We start from the raw sequence: 19,548 nt of genomic DNA, 5'->3' as shown, positions 1-19,548 counted from the left end.
CCTCCTCTCCTCCCCCTGTGCACAGCAGATAACAAAAAAAAAAAAAACTCACCTGCCATCCGTTCCCACGTAGAACTTCTCGCCTCCTGGTCCGGTCCCCGACTGATGCGCGGCTGCCGGGGGTGTCCCGTCCTATCCCCGGCAGCGCCACGCATCAGTGAACTCCCTGTACGCCGGGGCTGGGACTTTCGGCACAGGAAGCGTCTCTGACGTGCGCTTCCTGTGCCGGAAGTCAGGGCCCCAGCCGGCATAGGGAGCTTACTGATTCGCCGCGCTGCCGGGGATAGGACGGGACACCCCCGGCAGCCGCGCATTAGTCGGGGAACATAGAACTCTTGTGACCGCAAGCAAAATTATGCTTGCGGTCACAAGACAGTGCAGTGGCGAGGGGGGGGGGCCTCGCGGGCCCCCCTCATGGCGACCGCTGCGACCCTGGTAGCTACGCCACTGACTACATCCATATGATGCTTTAAATTCTGTTCAGTGAAAGGAAGATTCGAGGACTGAATCTTCAGGTAATTTCAGTGGACTCTGGATCCTTCCTGTGTGTGGTTTATTCTCAGTGTCAGAGCTGCCCTGGTAAAGAAATCGGAATAACATGGGCCCCTGCATAGCTTTTATTTCGGACTTTCATTTTTCAGTGATTTTTCTGGTAAAACAACTGAGAACCATAAAGTAATCAGAATAAAACCGAAAGTCGCCAGGAAAGAAGCCGCCCTGAGGAAACTGAGCCAAAACGGGAAAGGAGGAAGCATGCCCACCCCCCCGAAGACCCCCAGGAGCATCCCGCAAATCCAGGTCAGCGCAGAGACTGAGATATTGTCCGAGATTACTAAAGACATCCAAGCCATGAAGGGAAGGAGTGCGCCCAGTAAGAGGTTCAGTGTGTCGTGCCGCAGCGGGCTGTTCTCAGGAGCTGGAATCACCCAACGCATCCCACCATAAAAGGACAACAGACAGTTAGCAGCGGCAATCTGCATAAATGCCATTTCTGGGTAATAATGACCTCCAATACTCATGGTAAGGGGAGCAACTGCCACCGGGGCCAGTGCAGCCAGGCTCAGGTACACGGCTGGACGCGGCGTCTTCTTCAGCTCCTGACGGTAATTTTGCAGCATTTCCCTGAACTCATCGTCTTGTTTGTCTCGTCGCTTGTGGAGCAAGGAGGAGGTGTGAAATCCACGGATGAGGGGAGGAGACGGCCACTGCACGGAAGGGACGGCGGCTGTAGTCGGGAACTGCATTCTGTAAGACCTCCAGGTTATCGCCACATACGACCTTTGTTCACACACCGGGGCCGCCATCTTATTAAACTGAAAGGGGAGGAAAAATCAGTTATATGGGTTGGTAACAGTAGAGAATATTAGGGTATATTCACACGGGCAGGCTCGCAGCGAGATTCTCGCTGCGAGCCCGGCAGGTCCTGGCAGTTCCCATACACTGCATACTTGCTGCGGTCTAAACGACCACAGCGAGTATGTAATTATACCGCCCTTAACCCCTTCTGCTCCCGCCCGGCTCCCCCGCTGTAAGCATACTTTACCTGTCCTTGCTGCACGGGTCCGGCGTCCTGCTCTCCCGCCCGGCCAATCAGTGGCTGCGGCTGGGCAACACACTAATTGGCCGGACAGGAGAGCAGGACGCCGGACCCGTGCAGCAAGGACAAGTAAAGTATGCTTACAGCGGGGGAGCCGGCCGGGAGCAGAAGGGGTTAAGGGCGGTATAATTACATACTCGCTGCGGTCGTTTAGACCGCAGCAAGTATGTAGTGTATGGGAACTGCCAGGACCTGCCGGGCTCGCAGCGAGAATCTCGCTGCAAACCCGCCCGTGTGAATATACCCTTACAGTTATCTGTTAATGTAATGCTTTGTGCATAGATCCCTCCCCTGAACATCCATCATACCTGCAGGGCCAATGGCCGACACTTTCCAACCAGACGCAGCAACATTCTGGATCCCCAGCACCTAAGGGAGATAAAATGTAGTTTGTCAGCTCTTCTGTCGAGATGTTCTCCCTATGGGCAAAACTATGGGTATACTATACAGTGGTACCTTGGTTTAAGAGTATTTTGCAAGAAGAGCTCACAGTTTTTCAAAATTGTGACTTGGTTTAAGAGCATTGCTTTGGTTTAAGAGCTCCCTGTACTGGGGGAGTGGGGGAGGAGCATAGTCTGCACAGCAGGGTCTACAGCTCTGTACTCTGACCCAGGAAATCTCCCTCACCTTCCAAATCATAGTAGATCCACCTCAGGCTGGTGCTGTTTCTGTCACTGACCTCATGCACAGCTCTTTGGTTTCCATAAAGTTTTTTTTTTTTTTTTTAAATAGACGAACTACAAATAGGCAGACAACAATAGCCCAGAATAACTGTGCTCCTGCACAGCTCTTTGATTCTCACTTCCTGATTGGTCCATGCTGAACACACCCCCTTCCCCACTGCAGTCATGTGACCACACAGATCTCTGACAGCAGCCCTGCTTCTCTATTCTAGCCTGTTATACTACGCTGCTGCATTATGGGGATCTGCAGCTCCATCCTGTATCTACAAACTGCTGCAGGTATTTTTCATTCTTATGCACTTACTGTACATTATGCACCACATGCTGATTGCTATACTGTACAGTAACTTATAATATCACATATTAAGCTGTTTCTCATTGCTTGTTTCATTTGTTTTCCCTGTTGTTAAAAAAAACCCAAAACATTATTTTTGGGGTGTGGATCTAATTGACTGAATTTCATTAATTTCTTATGGGAAAATTGTTTTTGTTTAAGAGTGGATTTGGATTACAAGCACAGTCCCAGAACGAATTATGCTCGTAATCCAAGGTACCACTGTATAATGCTCCAGTTCAGTGTTCAATGATCATCTGGCCATTAGGTGGCGCCATTGTGTTAATGACACATATACAATCACATGGGTCCACATTAGAGATGAGCGAAACTCGAGCATGCTCGAGTCCATTTGACCCCAAGCATTCGGCATTTGATTAGCTGTGGCTGCTGAAGTTGGGTAAAGCTCTAAGGTTGTCTGGAAAACATGAATACAGCCAATGACTATATCCATGTTTTCCACATAGCCTTAGGGCTTTATCCAACTTCAGCAGCCACCGCTAATCAAATGCCGAACGATCGGGTTCGGATGGACTCTAGCATCTCCACATCATTCTGGTGTATATGGCAAAAAAGACTGGGGTTGTGGAGAGCACCCTGACTCTTTAAGGAGACAAATTAGAGTGTTTTTGTAATATTTCCCTTGAATTTTTTTAATATTAGCAGCTCTATGCCATTAATTGAAATTGAACGCAAATTATTGTATTTCTACAAGCAGTTAGCCGTCAGGCTTCAGTCCTCTGAACAGCAGGGAAAACTTTTGTCACTTTACAGCTGCTGTAAAGGGGCATTCATACTCCGCGGAAACCTGTTGGTGCACGGAGCACTCAGAGCTCCCAGCATCATGATTAAAGGACAACTCCCACTAAAATATTTTTTAGCTTATTTAACACACATTACAAAGTTATATAACTTTGTTATGTGGTTAAATACCCGGTCTGGCCCCCTTCCCCCACTTTCGGACCCCCGACCCCCCCGCCCGGAAGTTAAAGAATATATACATTACCTATTACGATCGTCACGGTCCTCTTCTCCCAAGCGGCATCTGGTGACGAGGACGTCAGAGCCGGGGGGCGGTCCGGGTCTTCTTCCTCCTCGGCGTCTTCATAGAGAGTGAATGGGACGGAAAAGGCTGCTGGTGCACATGCGCACCAGCAGCCTTTTCATTGGCTCGAGCGCATCACATGGCTTCCAGCTTCGTCAGCCCTGATTGGCTGAGGTTGCTGGAAGCCATGTGATGCGCTCCAGCCAATGAAAAGGCTGCCGATGCGCAAGCGCACTGGCAGCCTTTTCCATCCCCAGGACCCGGAAATCAGGGACATCGCTGGACGGCGGTGACGGTGAGGCGGACGGCGGGCGAATGGAGTGGTGATCGTCACCGGAGGGATGGTGAGTATGGTGTCTGTGTTTTTTTTGGGGGGGTCCCGCGGGAGTTGTCCTTTAATTATGACGTTGTAAGCTTCGAAACTGTTTGAAAGTTTGCACTAGTGTACTAATACAGTAGCGAAACTGTGTCCCGGCACTCACAATTAGATTAGGCTTCTTTTATTAAGTGATTCAAGCAGGTACATGAGAGAGTACGGGTTTTAGCCTATGGCCTTCATCAGCTGAACCTTTAAAGTGTCACTGTCTTTTTTTATTTTTGCAGAAATCAATAGTCCAGGCGATTTTAAGAAACTTTGTAATTGGGTTTATTAGGCAAATATGCCATTATCTGCATTCAAAAAGACTATCAGGAAATCTCGACTCTTTTACATCAGTCGGACCCTGTGTTACCTAAGGGGAGGGGGGAGATTAGGCGCCAGCAGAGAGTAGAGAACAAAGGATTACACAGCAGGACCTGTGTGAAAGCCAGTATTCAGAGGTCAGTGCTGACTTCAGAGGAGATAGCCCAGTGATGTAGCTATAAATTATCTCTTTGTTGTCCTGTTTTGGTGCCTCATCTCCCTCCACCCCTCCCATCTCCATAAGAGAACCATGAAGACGGAGGGGAGGGGGGGAGCTTCAAACGGCTTTTTCATTATAAAAATTCATTTTTCAGCTAATAAACCCAGTTACAAAGTTTCTTACAATCGTCTGTATTATTGATTTCTGCAAAAGAAAAAGTTAAACGACAGTGACACTTTAAACATTGGTCTGGTCCGCAGAACATCATCCGTGCACAGGAAGTTTTCTAACGTGTGACTGCGACTTTAGGGGAAGATGTTATCAGCAAGGCGGTGTTATTAATATAATGGGCAGGGATTAGCAGGACAGAGTGACAGCTCTATTGTTCTCTTCATAAGTAGATAAACATGGTGCAGGCAGACAGTGGACTTTCTTACAGTTAGATCCCCATGTACATATGTATTCGATAGATGTGTATATACTGCCTATTCATCTGCAGGCCCAGTACTCTCAGTAACAGTGTGTGCCCTGAGGACATCACATTGTACTGAAAACTAGGGCGCAACTAACGCCCCCATTAGGTAAGCACCCCCCCATGAAGCCCCCCAAGCTCTCACTAAGAGATCTAGGATACAGTTCTACAACCCGTGACAGCTGTAAAACTACAACACTTAGCACGCTGGGAGTTGTAGTTTTGCAACAGTTGGAGACCATTGCTATAAGGAATCAGTGAAGAGAGCAGACAGGGGCCCTGAGCCCATTAGCCTAATGCTGTGCCTTCACACTAACCTCCTCCGCCTGCTCTGCAGAACCGCAGCGAGAGGTCACCGCCAGGAAGTCGTAGAGATCACTTCCGGTACACGAGGAAGCCAGAACAGGTGTGGGCAGAGGGCACGGAGCATGCGCGGACGGAACTGCACTGAGACATCACAGCAAGCTATATGGCAGTAATGGGGAACCTGCGGCCCTCCAGCTGTTGCAGAACTACAACTCCCATCATGCCTGGACAGCCAAAGCGATGGGAGTTGTAGTTTGGCAACAGCTGGAAGGCCACAGGTTCCCCATCCCTGCCATATAACCTACAGGGACAGGCAGCTGCTGTATCTAAGCCTACCCTGAGTGATACAGCCTGTTAAACCAGTGTATCTAAGCATGTCATGTGTGATACTGCCTGTTAAACAAGTGTATCTAAGCATATTGTGTGATACTACCTGTTAAACGAGTGTATCTAAGCATATCATGTATGATACTGCCTGTTAAACAAGTGTATCTAAGCATATTGTGTGATACTACCTGTTAAACGAGTGTATCTAAGCATATCATGTATGATACTGCCTGTTAAACCAGTGTATCTAAGCATATTGTGTGATACTACCTGTTAAACAAGTGTATCTAAGCATATCATGTATGATACTGCCTGGTAAACCAGTGTATCTAAGCCTATCATGGTTGATACTGTCTGTTAAACCAGTGTATCTAAGCTTATGATGCTGCCCGCTGAGCTGCTGTATCTGATCCTACCATGTGTGATACTCTGTTTTTCAAGTGTGATATTGTCAACTGAGCGGTGTATCTCAGCCTGACATATGGTATATTGAGCTCCCGTATCTAATCCTGCCGTGTGATACTTCCCGTATATCTCCTGCATCTTATTCTATCCTTTGTGATACTGTTAGTGTAGCTGCTGTATCTAAGCCCATAATATGTATCGCTGCCATCGTGCGTGATACTTTGCGCCGAGCTGTTGTATCTAAGCCTATAACGTGTGATACTATCAGTATAGCTGCTGTATCTCAGCACGCTGTGGTAACTGTGTATGTGACGTCATAATTGTAATACTTTGGGCTCCATGAACGCTTACTCCCCCCACGTGACGTCTGACGTTTTGGCGTCACATATCAAAGAGTCAGCCGCCAGTCACAAGATGGCGCCTAGGGCGCCGCATCTTACCCTAAGCATTTAGCCGCCATCCATAACATGGCGACCTCGTGTCACCAGTGAAGCATGAAGCCTGCAGTAAACGCCAGTCTCCGGCAGATGGCGCTGTGATCGCTGACAGTAAGAGAGAGGCGTGTCCCCAGTCGTTCTGGCTCCGGCGGCCGTCTCTATTGTCAGGTTCCAGGGGACGCCATTTTGGTGCGCGCTTTGTTATGGTTTGTGTGGAGCAGGAAGCGGGCAGAGGCTGTTAGAGGGAGAGCGGCGGCCCCCGGTGTGAACAAGGCCCGAGTGTGAGCGCCGCTACAGGTGAGGCTGCGGGGGGCACGGGCTGTTGGGTGGTCACATGGTACAAGTTGTGGTAGTGTGTGAGCCGAGGGGCCCCTGCACTGTGGCCCCGGCCTGGGCGGCCTGTTATGTGTTCTCAGGGCTCGGCTGCTGCTGTGTTCAAGTCCCTGCAGCTTCCCTGCCCCACAGTGCTGTATACCCCAGACTGTGACGTCACTCCGGAGCCATGTGTACCCCCCGGTGTACGAAGTGGGCGCCCAGTCACGTGACGTCAGCCCCGGCTCTGTTTACACCAGGTCACGTGTCTGCCCGAGGCCGCAGAGCTGACAATCACTGACCTTCAGGAGTTGTGTAACTTCTTGGTGACTGGGGAGACCCTGCAGGAGGGCTGCTACAGTGTGTCAGCACAGGCAGGGGGATGGAGCCTGACACACTGTGACCAACCCTCAGCTGTGTCAGGCCTGGGTGACAGTATAATGGAGGTTACATAATCCGCCTCATTTACTGGACAGGACCTGAGTCACTGACTGCTCACAGCTGAGGGGTTGTTACAGTGCTCACTTCTTCATGGATCTACTTTGCCACAGTCTATCTGTTATTATTGATGACATTTGGCATGTGGCCCTCCATCAGTTGCCAAACTACAACTCTCAGTATGCTCCATTGTGAACTACAACTCCCAGCATGGCCTGACATCAGCACCGTTATGAAACCATAACTCCTCTGTGTCACTGTACCTTGTCCTGGTATCTGCACTGTTGGAAAGAACTACAACTCTCAGCGTGCTATGACAGCTAAGTTATTGCAAAACTACAGTTCCCAGCATGCCCTGATAGCTGTGCAATTCTAAAACAACTCCCAGCATGCCCTGACTGCTGTGGGCTGCAACAGCATTGGGATGGGGAACCTTTGGCCCTTCAGCTGTTGCAAAACTACAATTCCCATCATGCCAGGACAGCCGAAGCTTTAGCTTCGGCTGTCCTGGCATGATGGGAATTGTAGTTTTGCAACAGCTGGAGGGCCGAAGGTTCCCCATCCCTGGTCTACATGAGCGACTGCAGATACTGACATGAAGAGAGACCATAAAACATGACTGTGGTATTCCTGGAGAATCCCTTTAAGTGACAAATTAAAAGTTTTGTGAGATCATGTGCAGGGCTGTGGAGTTGGAGTGGCTAGAGTCGGGGGGGGGGGGGGGGGGAATTGTACAAAATCCAGCTTTGAATAAATCTTTTCAAAATTTTATAATTGAGTTTTTATAGGAATTTTATAAATGTTCCTCATCAATATAGTTTATGTTCTATCAATCTAAGGAGCTTATTTATAGCAACCAGAAAAACTTTCTCTCATACATTTAGTTTCCGCCATATATCAGTAATAAAGCACCATCCCTATTAGATAAGGGGGGGGGGGGGGTCGGGGAGTTGTTATTGGTCACTATTTGTAGTTTGTTTTTAAGCTTGAAGAGTCCGTTGTGTGAGGGGAGATCTGTGCTGTTCTCTTCCTGGATGCTGGATGACTGTATATGAGCAGCAGTGTAATATGAAGATATCCTGTGTAATATAGAGGAGGTGGAGAAGCCATAAGTAGTTTAAACAGAAAATAAAAAATTGGTACTAATAATCAGTGCTGCCCACAGGGACATCCACAAACGCCAACATAAATAAAAGATAGGGTTTATTCGTAAAAGCACTGATATGACGTGTTTCAGAAACAGGTTCCCTTTCTCAAATAAAGTTTAAGTGCATAGGTAGTTTAGTAGTAGCCTCTGTCCTCCGTTTGGTGTTTTCTGTCTGGGAGAAGATTGTGTTGTTTTTTTTTTTCTTCTTCAGTGTGCTATGGCTGCAGCAGGATGTGTGTGTGTATGCGTCCTATGGCTGCAGCAGGCTGTGTGCGCGCGCATGCTATGGCTGCAGCAGGCTGTGTGTGCGCGCATGCTATGGCTGCAGCAGGGTGTGTGTGTGTACTATGGCTGCTGCAGGGTGTGTGTGTGTGTACTATGGCTGCTGCAGGGTGTGTGTGTGTGTGTACTATGGCTGCTGCAGGGGGTGTGTGTGTGTGTGTACTATGGCTGCTGCAGGGTGTGTGTGTGTGTGTACTATGGCTGCTGCAGGGTGTGTGTGTGTGTACTATGGCTGCTGCAGGGTGTGTGTGTGTGTACTATGGCTGCTGCAGGATGTGTGTGTGTATGCGTCCTATGGCTGCAGCAGGCTGTGTGCGCGCGCATGCTATGGCTGCAGCAGGCTGTGTGCGCGCGCATGCTATGGCTGCAGCAGGCTGTGTGCGCGCGCATGCTATGGCTGCAGCAGGCTGTGTGTGCGCGCATGCTATGGCTGCAGCAGGGTGTGTGTGTGTGTGTGTACTATGGCTGCTGCAGGGTGTGTGTGTGTGTGTGTGTACTATGGCTGCTGCAGGGTGTGTGTGTGTGTACTATGGCTGCTGCAGGGGGTGTGTGTGTGTACTATGGCTGCTGCAGGGGGTGTGTGTGTGTGTGTGTACTATGGCTGCTGCAGGAGGTGTGTGTGTGTACTATGGCTGCTGCAGGGGGTGGGTGTGTGTGTGTGTGTACTATGGCTGCTGCAGGGGGTGTGTGTGTACTATGGCAGCTGCAGGGGGTGTGTGTGTGTGTGTGTACTATGGCTGCTGCAGAGGGTGTGTGTGTGTACTATGGCTGCTGCAGGGTGTGTGTGTGTGTGTGTACTATGGCTGCTGCAGTGTGTGTGTGTGTGTGTGTGTGTGTACTATGGCTGCTGCAGTGTGTGTGTGTGTACTATGGCTGCTGCAGTGTGTGTGTGTGTACTATGGCTGCTGCAGTGTGTGTGTGTGTGTGTACTATGGCTGCTGCAGGGTGTGTGTGTGTGTGTACTATGGCTGCTGCAGGGTGTGTGTGTGTACTATGGCTGCTGCAGGGTGTGTGTGTACTATGGCTGCTGCAGGGTGTGTGTGTGTGTGTGTACTATGGCTGCTGCAGGGTGTGTGTGTGTGTACTATGGCTGCTGCAGGGTGTGTGTGTGTGTGTGTGTACTATGGCTGCTGCAGGGTGTGTGTGTGTGTGTGTGTGTGTGTGTGTGTACTATGGCTGCTGCAGGGTGTGTGTGTGTGTGTACTATGGCTGCTGCAGGGTGTGTGTGTGTGTGTGTGTGTACTATGGCTGCTGCAGGGTGTGTGTGTGTGTGTGTGTGTGTGTGTGTGTGTGTGTACTATGGCTGCTGCAGGGTGTGTGTGTGTGTGTGTACTATGGCTGCTGCAGGGTGTGTGTGTACTATGGCTGCTGCAGGGTGTGTGTGTGTGTACTATGGCTGCTGCAGGGTGTGTGTGTGTACTATGGCTGCTGCAGGGGGTGTGTGTGTGTACTATGGCTGCTGCAGGGTGTGTGTGTGTGTACTATGGCTGCTGCAGGGTGTGTGTGTGTGTATACTATGGCTGCTGCAGGGGGTGTGTGTGTGTGTGTGTACTATGGCTGCTGCAGGTGGTGTGTGTGTACTATGGCTGCTGCAGGTGGTGTGTGTGTACTATGGCTGCTGCAGGTGGTGTGTGTGTACTATGGCTGCTGCAGGGTGTGTGTGTGTGTGTGTGTGTACTATGGCTGCTGCAGGGGGTGGGTGTGTGTGTGTGTGTGTACTATGGCTGCTGCAGGGTGTGTGTGTGTACTATGGCTGCTGCAGGGTGTGTGTGTACTATGGCTGCTGCAGGGTGTGTGTGTGTGTGTGTACTATGGCTGCTGCAGGGTGTGTGTGTGTGTACTATGGCTGCTGCAGGGTGTGTGTGTGTGTACTATGGCTGCTGCAGGGTGTGTGTGTGTGTGTGTGTGTGTGTGTGTACTATGGCTGCTGCAGGGTGTGTGTGTGTGTGTGTGTGTGTGTGTACTATGGCTGCTGCAGGGTGTGTGTGTGTGTGTGTACTATGGCTGCTGCAGGGTGTGTGTGTGTGTGTGTGTGTGTGTGTGTACTATGGCTGCTGCAGGGTGTGTGTGTGTGTGTGTGTGTGTACTATGGCTGCTGCAGGGTGTGTGTGTGTGTGTGTGTGTGTGTGTACTATGGCTGCTGCAGGGTGTGTGTGTGTGTGTGTACTATGGCTGCTGCAGGGTGTGTGTGTGTGTGTGTGTGTGTGTGTGTACTATGGCTGCTGCAGGGTGTGTGTGTGTGTACTATGGCTGCTGCAGGGTGTGTGTGTGTACTATGGCTGCTGCAGGGGGTGTGTGTGTGTACTATGGCTGCTGCAGGGTGTGTGTGTGTGTACTATGGCTGCTGCAGGGTGTGTGTGTGTGTATACTATGGCTGCTGCAGGGGGTGTGTGTGTGTGTGTGTACTATGGCTGCTGCAGGTGGTGTGTGTGTACTATGGCTGCTGCAGGTGGTGTGTGTGTACTATGGCTGCTGCAGGTGGTGTGTGTGTACTATGGCTGCTGCAGGGTGTGTGTGTGTGTGTACTATGGCTGCTGCAGGGGGTGGGTGTGTGTGTGTGTGTGTACTATGGCTGCTGCAGGGGGGGGGGGTGTACTATGGCTGCTGCAGGGGGGGGGGGGGGTGTACTATGGCTGCTGCAGGGTGTGTGTGTGTGTACTATGGCTGCTGCAGGGGGGGTGTGTGTGTGTGTACTATGGCTGCTGCAGGGGGTGTGTGTGTGTGTGTGTACTATGGCTGCTGCAGGGGGTGTGTGTGTGTGTACTATGGCTGCTGCAGGGTGTGTGTGTGTGTGTGTGTGTGTGTGTGTACTATGGCTGCTGCAGGGGGTGTGTGTGTGTGTGTGTACTATGGCTGCTGCAGGGGGTGTGTGTGTGTGTACTATGGCTGCTGCAGGGGGTGTGTGTGTACTATGGCTGCTGCAGGGGGTGTGTGTGTACTATGGCTGCTGCAGGGTGTGTGTGTGTGTGTACTATGGCTGCTGCAGGGTGTGTGTGTGTGTGTGTGTGTACTATGGCTGCTGCAGTGTGTGTGTGTGTGTGTGTACTATGGCTGCTGCAGGGGGTGTGTGTGTGTGTACTATGGCTGCTGCAGGGGGTGTGTGTGTGTGTACTATGGCTGCTGCAGGGGGTGTGTGTGTGTGTACTATGGCTGCTGCAGGGGGTGGGTGTGTGTGTGTGTACTATGGCTGCTGCAGGGGGTGGGTGTGTGTGTGTGTGTGTACTATGGCTGCTGCAGGGGGGGGGGTGTACTATGGCTGCTGCAGGGGGGGGGTGTGTGTGTACTATGGCTGCTGCAGGGTGTGTGTGTGTGTGTGTACTATGGCTGCTGCAGGGGGGGGGGTGTGTGTGTGTACTATGGCTGCTGCAGGGGGGGGGGTGTGTGTGTGTACTATGGCTGCTGCAGGGGGTGTGTGTGTGTGTGTGTGTACTATGGCTGCTGCAGGGGGTGTGTGTGTGTGTGTGTGTGTTCTATGGCTGCTGCAGGGTGTGTGTGTGTGTGTGTGTGTGTACTAGGGCTGCTGCAGGGGGTGTGTGTGTACTATGGCTGCTGCAGGTGGTGTGTGTGTACTATGGCTGCTGCAGGGGGTGTGTGTGTGTGTGTACTATGGCTGCTGCAGTGTGTGTGTGTGTGTGTACTATGGCTGCTGCAGTGTGTGTGTGTACTATGCAAAAGAACACTGCAGAGACACAATCACATGTCTCGACGTCAGTGAACTAGCCAGACCTTCCCTCCGGGAAGGAACAACCAAGCCAAAGCGTTCTCCAGTCAAGGAAACCACCTCAGCAAGGTATCCATCCACAGACAGCTGTTTCGGGGTTTTTGCCCCTCATCAGTGTGGAGTAGGTTTCTGGCTAGTGGGAGCAATGACTAGTAAGTGCATGCAAAAGGTGCAGGGAAGGTCTGGCTAGTTCACTGACGTCGAGACATGTGATGGTGTCTCTGCAGTGTTCTTTTGCATATTCGATTTCCCAGGGGGCAATGTTTTAGAATACACTGACGTTGAGACACGTGATGGTGTCTCTGCGGTGTTTTGGTTGATCTCCCTGAGGTCAACCAGCGTCCTTTTGTGTGTGTACTATGGCTGCTGCAGTGTGTGTGTGTGTACTATGGCTGCTGCAGGGGGTGTGTGTGTACTATGGCTGCTGCAGGGTGTGTGTGTGTGTGTACTATGGCTGCTGCAGGGTGTGTGTGTGTACTATGGCTGCTGCAGGGGGTGTGTGTGTACTATGGCTGCTGCAGGGTGTGTGTGTGTGTGTACTATGGCTGCTGCAGGGTGTGTGTGTGTGTGTGTGTACTATGGCTGCTGCAGGGTGTGTGTGTGTGTGTGTGTGTACTATGGCTGCTGCAGGGTGTGTGTGTGTGTGTGTACTATGGCTGCTGCAGGGTGTGTGTGTGTGTGTGTACTATGGCTGCTGCAGGGGGTGTGTGTGTGTGTACTATGGCTGCTGCAGGGGGTGGGTGTGTGTGTGTGTGTACTATGGCTGCTGCAGGGGGTGTGTGTGTGTGTACTATGGCTGCTGCAGGGGGTGTGTGTGTGTGTGTGTACTATGGCTGCTGCAGGGGGGGGGTGTACTATGGCTGCTGCAGGGTGTGTGTGTGTGTGTGTACTATGGCTGCTGCAGGGTGTGTGTGTGTGTGTGTACTATGGCTGCTGCAGGGGGTGTGTGTGTGTGTGTACTATGGCTGCTGCAGGGTGTGTGTGTGTGTGTGTACTATGGCTGCTGCAGGGGGTGTGTGTGTGTGTGTGTGTGTGTGTACTATGGCTGCTGCAGGGGGTGTGTGTGTGTGTGTGTGTGTGTACTATGGCTGCTGCAGGGTGTGTGTGTGTGTGTGTGTGTACTATGGCTGCTGCAGGGTGTGTGTGTGTGTGTGTGTGTATGTGTGTGTGTGTACTATGGCTGCTGCAGGGGGTGTGTGTGTGTGTGTACTATGGCTGCTGCAGGGGGTGTGTGTGTATACTATGGCTGCTGCAGGGTGTGTGTGTGTGTACTATGGCTGCTGCAGGGGGGGGTGTACTATGGCTGCTGCAGGGGGTGTGTGTGTGTGTGTGTACTATGGCTGCTGCAGGCGGGGGTGTACTATGGCTGCTGCAGGGGTGTGTGTGTGTGTGTGATAAATAACTCGCTGGTGTCTGGTCATTTATGAAGGAGCTGGAGTCTCAGTACATCTCTGATAAAATTCGGAGCTGCAGCGTACGGATCCAAGGGCCTGGTCATGTGACCGGCTGACAGCAGTAGATTATGGTAGTGGAGGGTTCCCTGTACTTTGGCTGCAGTTTACAAGCAGTTTAATGAGAAGTGTTTATGTGCAGTGGCCGATCCCTCCTGTGTCATCCTGTTATATAAATAAAGCTTTCTTGTGCAACCAAAAGTTCTCCAACTTCCCAGTAGACTTTGTGTGAGTTTGAGGCCGTTGACTGTCTGCAGCTTTGTCTGATCCAGAGAAGGCGATTGGTCTTTGATCACTCGCTCATTGGTCTGTGATCGCTTCTCTTGCACCACACGCAGATGCTCGGCTAGGTCAGAGACGGTCATTGGCCGACAGCAGTCTGAAGTGTGTGGCCACCTCATATTGCCTACTTGCAGTTAGTAAATGGGGATAGATGGAAATAGGTCCTGAGCTAATCCTTCTCCTTCAGCAGGTTTGTTAGTGTTTCAGTGTAGACAATCCTCTGTGAGCTAAACACAACGTTCACAATGTCCACAGTGTATTACAGGAGCAGCAAAGTGGATGGGATCTGTAATAGGGATAGGGAACCTTTTGCCCTTCAGCTGTTGCAAAACTACATTACCCATCATGCCTTTAAAGTGTCTGGCTGTCCAGACGTGATGGGAAATGCAGTTCTGCAACAGCTGGAGAGCTGTAGTTTCCCCCATGCTTTATCCATAGTTATGTCGTCCTTCCATGTATGTGATGGGGGCTGGGACCACAGAGTGGACCATCAGAGCCCACAGGACATCTCCTATGCTTCTCTATTGTCTGCAGGTGTCACTAACTTTCTCTTAAAGGGGTAGTGCGGAGCAAAAAAATTATTCACAAAATAACACACATTACAAAGTTATACAACTTTGTAATGTATGTGAATGGCCCCCTTCCCATGTTCCCCGTCCCCCGCCCGTGGACCCGGAAGTGTAGTGCAGTATACATACCTGATCCGTGTCGACCGACCCCGTCAAAGACGTCCGCTTCGGGAGGCCACCTGACCTGCTCCTGCCGTCCCTCATGCCGGCCCCCCTCTACCACGTCATAACTCTGCTCAGCCGCGATTGGCTGAGCACAGTTATGCTAAGCCAATCGCGGCTGAGCAGCTGATGACGCGGCAGAGGGGGGCCGGCAGGAGCGGGTCGGCCAGCCTCCTGAAGATGACTTCTTTGACAGGGTTGGTCGACACGGATCAGGTATGTATAATGCACTACACTTCCAGGTCCACGGGTGGGGGTCGGGGAACACGGGGAAGGGGGCCATTCACGTACATAACATACATTACAAAGTTGTATAACTTTGTAATGTATGTTATTTTGTGAATAATTTCTTAGCGCCGCACTACCCCTTTAGAGTCTCTGACCACTTTCTCTGGCAGCTGTTGTCTGACGCTTCTGCTTGCCTCCAAGTGAGCAACAAGAATCACATGAGTATCTTCATTCACTCATGGCAAAAAAAGTCTTTTGGACTTGGGCTGCATTCACACGTTCCGTGAAGTTGTCCGTGCTCACGGATCCGTGCACACAATTTTACATCCCATTGCTTCCTATTGGGCTATTCAGGCCTTCCATGATTTCACGGATCTGTGCCGTTAAAAAATAGGACATGTCATTACTCGGAACGGATGCACAGAAAGGATTCCCCATAGAAATCAATGAGATCCGTGTTTTTCACGGATTACACAGATGTGATGTAAACAATGTAATTTAAAATGCTTTAAACAGATCCATGAAAAACATGGAGACTGATGCAAAACAGATGACAAAACAGAATGTTTTGCACAAATCACAGAGGTAGCTAGCAGACCACAATCACGGACCAGGAAAAACACTGAACGTGTGAATGCAGCCTTAGGATCAGTGACTGGTCATTAACTAATCAGATCCCCTGTATCCCCAGACAGGTATTTGTATTGGGGTATCCATAGCTCCTTTATCGGACCCTTTAGTATAGGGTGGAGAGAGGGGGATAGAGACAAGTAGATGTTTTGGGGGAACAGACATTTGAAAGTAAATGTCTAAAACTTCACAGAGCTGAGGGTTTGTTTCTATTGAATCCATTGAGTGTTATCTTGTATTGAGCAGCCTTCTGAAGCCCATACATTGTAACAAACAGATTGGGAACCTGCGGCCCTCCGGGTGTTGCAGAACTATAACTCCTATCGTGCCTGGACAGCCAAAGATTTGGCTTTGATATAGTGGCTTTAAGGTCACTGGTTGGGGATGGTGGGACGACATGCTGGGAGTTGTAGTTGGAAATTCACAACAATAATTTTTTTTCTTCCAAATACACCTGTGAGTATAGCCTTAGGGTCCTATTCACAAAGCGATTTTTCAATGATGATATCAAACGACCGCTATGGCGAACGGCCCGAAATCGTTAACCCAATTACACGGTATGATGATCGGTACTTATGACCGTTCTTGGGGTCGTTCTGTCGTCGCTACTGCGAACAACCAAACGACGTCTTATTACATGCGAACAATTTGCAAACGATAAAAATAGGTCCAAATTTTATCAAACGACAAACGATTTCTCGTTGGTTGTTTAATCGTTGTCTGTTATAATTGTAAACAATTATCATTCAGATCCAAACGTATTTTTGTTTCCTCATGGTTCATTCACATAAAGTAGGAGTGGAAATCCAAACAAAACCTGAAGTATATTATACATTTGCTGAACTCTAGACTATACAGTGATAAGTTTACAGGGGGCTGGAGCGGCCCTTAAGTTTTGCCCCCCTCCCATGATCGTCATACCACCCTCGTCACGCATTGTGATTTGCTCCGGTGATGCACCTGCCTGACGTGTCTGGTTACTGTGACATGTTGTGGCTTTACAGCAGCTTCCTGGCTCTTTGCTCTCGTCTGGTAGATACAGAGCAGACGACTTTCTTTATCTTTGAAGAGTAAAGTTAATAATCTGGAATGTTCTCAGCAACGTCTGCAGAGATGTATGCGCCACGCTCGTCCTCTCCCTCTAAATATCCCTCCAAGCTATTTAAAGGCTCTCTTCTCTGCGATATTTCCAGCTCCAGCAGGGACCGATAGCTCCTTATCTGGGACAAGTATTACTGGGATTGTGCACAGAGATTGGCTGTGACTGGTATACAGGAGATACGGGCCGTCCTGGGAGTCAGTGACTGTCCAACTGTGGCAGAACTACAACCCTAAGCAAGTTCTGACAGCTGCCGGCTGTTAGGGGATATTGTGGGTTTACAATACACACTCTGGGTGGGGATAACTATAGCATCTAAGTATAAAGCACAGTGTTGGTTTCAGGGATAGTCTTTGTCGAGTAGCTTGGATGTCTCTGAGCATCATTCCTATGACCGATGTCCTCGGTGATGCCGGATAAATCACTGGAAACGTGATCGAATCCCACATCAGACTGATGAAGCTCATTTCTGGAGGGAAATCCACCCACATAATGTGCAGTGCTTGCTGGGATACAATACGGTAACGGGCGACCGCATCATCCGTCACTGTCCAAACCAGTTCACTCCAACAGGTTGAACAGAGAGCCAGTAGTATGGCTGCTCCGCATGTATCTGATTTATTGGTTCTTGTGGACAGTTATATGGATGGCGCAGGTGGTTCCTTTACTATCTTGCTACTTTCTGCTTCCCTTTTGTTTTATGTCCATCTTTGTTGTCACTTCTGACTATTTGCAATTTTCGGTGTCTGCTCTGCTACATCAGGGCACAGCTCCTCTACATTGTGTATTGGAGCCTTAGGGCTCTATTCCACCGGACGATTATCGTTCGCATAATCGTTAACGATTATTTGCGATCGTTTTTCTTTGCTATTTCTTCGCTATTGCGTTCGTATCTACTGCAAACGACTGAACGACGTCTTATTCAATGCGAACGATTTGCGAACAAGCAACGATAAAAATAGGTCCAGGTCTTATAAAGCGATCACAGATTTCTTCGCTTGTTAATCTGCATTTCCAACTAACGATTATCGTTTAGATTCGAACGATTTAACGATAATCTTGAACAATAATCGTCCGGTGGAATAGGGCCCTAAAACCGCTCTGTCTCTTCGGAGGTGCAGGCTACTTTTCCCTGTGTTCCACACTGCAGCTCCGCTTCTTCTGATTGGCTGCTGTATAGAAGCACAAGCCCAGCAGGAGAGAAAACTACTATTATACAGTATAGATGGAATAATGTAATCTGCAAGTAAGGGTCCTTTTACACACACTGATATCTGTCCAGTTTATTTGCAAGATTTTTTTAAGCAAACGTCTGGAATGGATTTGAAAAGAGGAGAAATCTCAGTCTTTCTTCGATGACCTGTTCTCCGTTAATAGCCGGCTCCTGGCTTTGGCTTTAAAAATCTGTTAGATATCTGTGTGTGGAAAAGGACCCTATAGGTGACCATATAGGTTTTAAGGGTGTGTTCGCACATAATACACAGTAGACTTTGTGCTGCAGATCTTAAAAAGTTTTTCGGGCAAAATGGACTGATGAGCTATCCTTGGGATAACCCGTCAGTCTGTTTTGCCTGGAAAACCCCTTTTAATGAATGTAAATGTGTGAATGAACCCTCAATCTCAGCAGATCTGTAGCGTCTGTCACATGTGAACATGGCCTGATGCAGATTTTCTCTTCTCTGTTGAGTGGGGATGACAAACAACTGATCCGGGTTCCGAGGCATAGACGTAGAATGGGACAGTGTTCATGAGAGGGGTCCTGAGCAAGGATGGGGATTATGGACGGGTGGTGTCTTTTTATAAGATGAAACACTTCTGCCACGTTTTATTTTTGTCTTCTTAATAGGATTGGGTCATAGTCTGGTATCCACCTCGTAGGACCGCAGCAGGGATCCTCTCTGAAGAGATGTATGGTGAGGCTGGGATCTGTAGAGATGCTCATTTCAGTAGGAATCCCTTCTGTTGGGGCTCAAAGTTTACTGGCGATCTCCCTCAGTAGAGCTGTAGAGAACCCTTTCTTGGGCCTTCTGGTCTCGCTAGGGTTCCCCTCTGTTGGGAAGCTTGTTATGCCGAGGACCCACTCTTCTGCGTCACACATTTTGATGCAGCTGTGTTTCTGCAGGGATTATCTTTTGGGGACCCTTGTTATGCGTGGGATCTTGTCTGTTGGGGCCCTTGTTTGCGAGGGATCCCATCTGTTGGGGCCCTTGTTATGCGGGGGATTCATTCTTGTATGGGCCCCTGTTATGTGGGGGATCCTGTCTGTTGGGGCCCTTGTTATGCGGGGGATCTCATCTTGTATGGGCCCTTGTTATGCAGGGGATCTCATCCTGTATGGGCCCTTGTTATGCAGGGGATCTCATCCTGTATGGGCCCTTGTTATGCAGGGGATCTCATCCTGTATGGGCCCTTGTTATGCAGGGAAACCAGTCTGTTGGGGCCCTTTTTATGCAGGGGAACCCATCTGTTGGGGCTCTTGTTATGCGGGCAATCCCGTCTGTTGGGGCCCCTGTTATGCGGGGGATCCTGTCTTGTATGGGCCCCTGTTATGCAGGGGATGCCGTCTGTTAGCACACTCATTTTGGTGTGGATCAGTGTTGGGGAGTGCGTGCCAGGATCCTCTTTGCCCTTTTGCTTTTAATCGCTGCAGGAGATCTTGCACAATGTGTCATCATGCAGCGCTTCATCTCAGTGTGTAAGATCTGGTAACCAGCCCTGCACCTGGGTCTGAGGGGCCATCAGCACCTGGGCATGATGAACAGTGTTCCCATTCATTGAC

The 19,548-nt window shown here is 49.9% G+C and overlaps 2 protein-coding genes across 3 annotated transcripts in view; one reads left to right on the top strand and one right to left on the bottom strand.

Moving 5' to 3' along the window:
• Positions 1-580: 580 nt before the first annotated feature.
• Positions 581-6,926, bottom strand: TMEM69 (transmembrane protein 69). Of its 2 annotated transcripts, none has more exons than XM_069981256.1 (3): positions 6,452-6,926; positions 1,906-1,966; positions 581-1,313 (listed from the first exon to the last, which is right to left on the bottom strand). In XM_069981256.1, the coding sequence occupies exons 1-3, from the start codon at positions 6,478-6,480 to the stop codon at positions 618-620; spliced, it is 786 nt and encodes a 261-aa protein (XP_069837357.1). In that variant the 5' UTR covers positions 6,481-6,926; the 3' UTR covers positions 581-617. The 2 variants fall into 2 exon arrangements, with proteins under 2 accessions (XP_069837357.1, XP_069837358.1); XM_069981257.1 differs by lacking the exon at positions 6,452-6,926 and adding an exon at positions 5,291-5,473.
• Positions 6,609-19,548, top strand: part of GPBP1L1 (GC-rich promoter binding protein 1 like 1) — a 39,055-nt gene continuing 26,115 nt past the window's right edge. Inside the window, exon 1 of the mRNA XM_069981255.1 lies at positions 6,609-6,745. The gene's annotated coding sequence lies outside the window, so the exon portion shown is untranslated. The remainder of the gene's footprint in view (positions 6,746-19,548) is intronic.

Source organism: Dendropsophus ebraccatus, chromosome 8, assembly GCF_027789765.1.
Source record: "Dendropsophus ebraccatus isolate aDenEbr1 chromosome 8, aDenEbr1.pat, whole genome shotgun sequence".
Lineage (NCBI taxonomy): Eukaryota > Metazoa > Chordata > Amphibia > Anura > Hylidae > Dendropsophus > Dendropsophus ebraccatus.
The sequence above is the reverse complement of the archived record's forward strand: the minus strand, read 5'-3'. Positions and strand labels throughout refer to the sequence as shown.

Bases quoted from the DNA above. Each gene is read 5' to 3' on its own strand.
- TMEM69 (XM_069981256.1), bottom strand. From the start codon at position 6,480: ATGTTATGGATGGCGGCTAAATGCTTAGG. The intron at 1,967-6,451 runs GTAAGATGCGGC...TATCTCCCTTAG, and splicing joins ATGGCGGCTAAATGCTTAGG to GTGCTGGGGATCCAGAATGT. The intron at 1,314-1,905 runs GTATGATGGATG...CTCCCCTTTCAG, and splicing joins GTCGGCCATTGGCCCTGCAG to TTTAATAAGATGGCGGCCCC.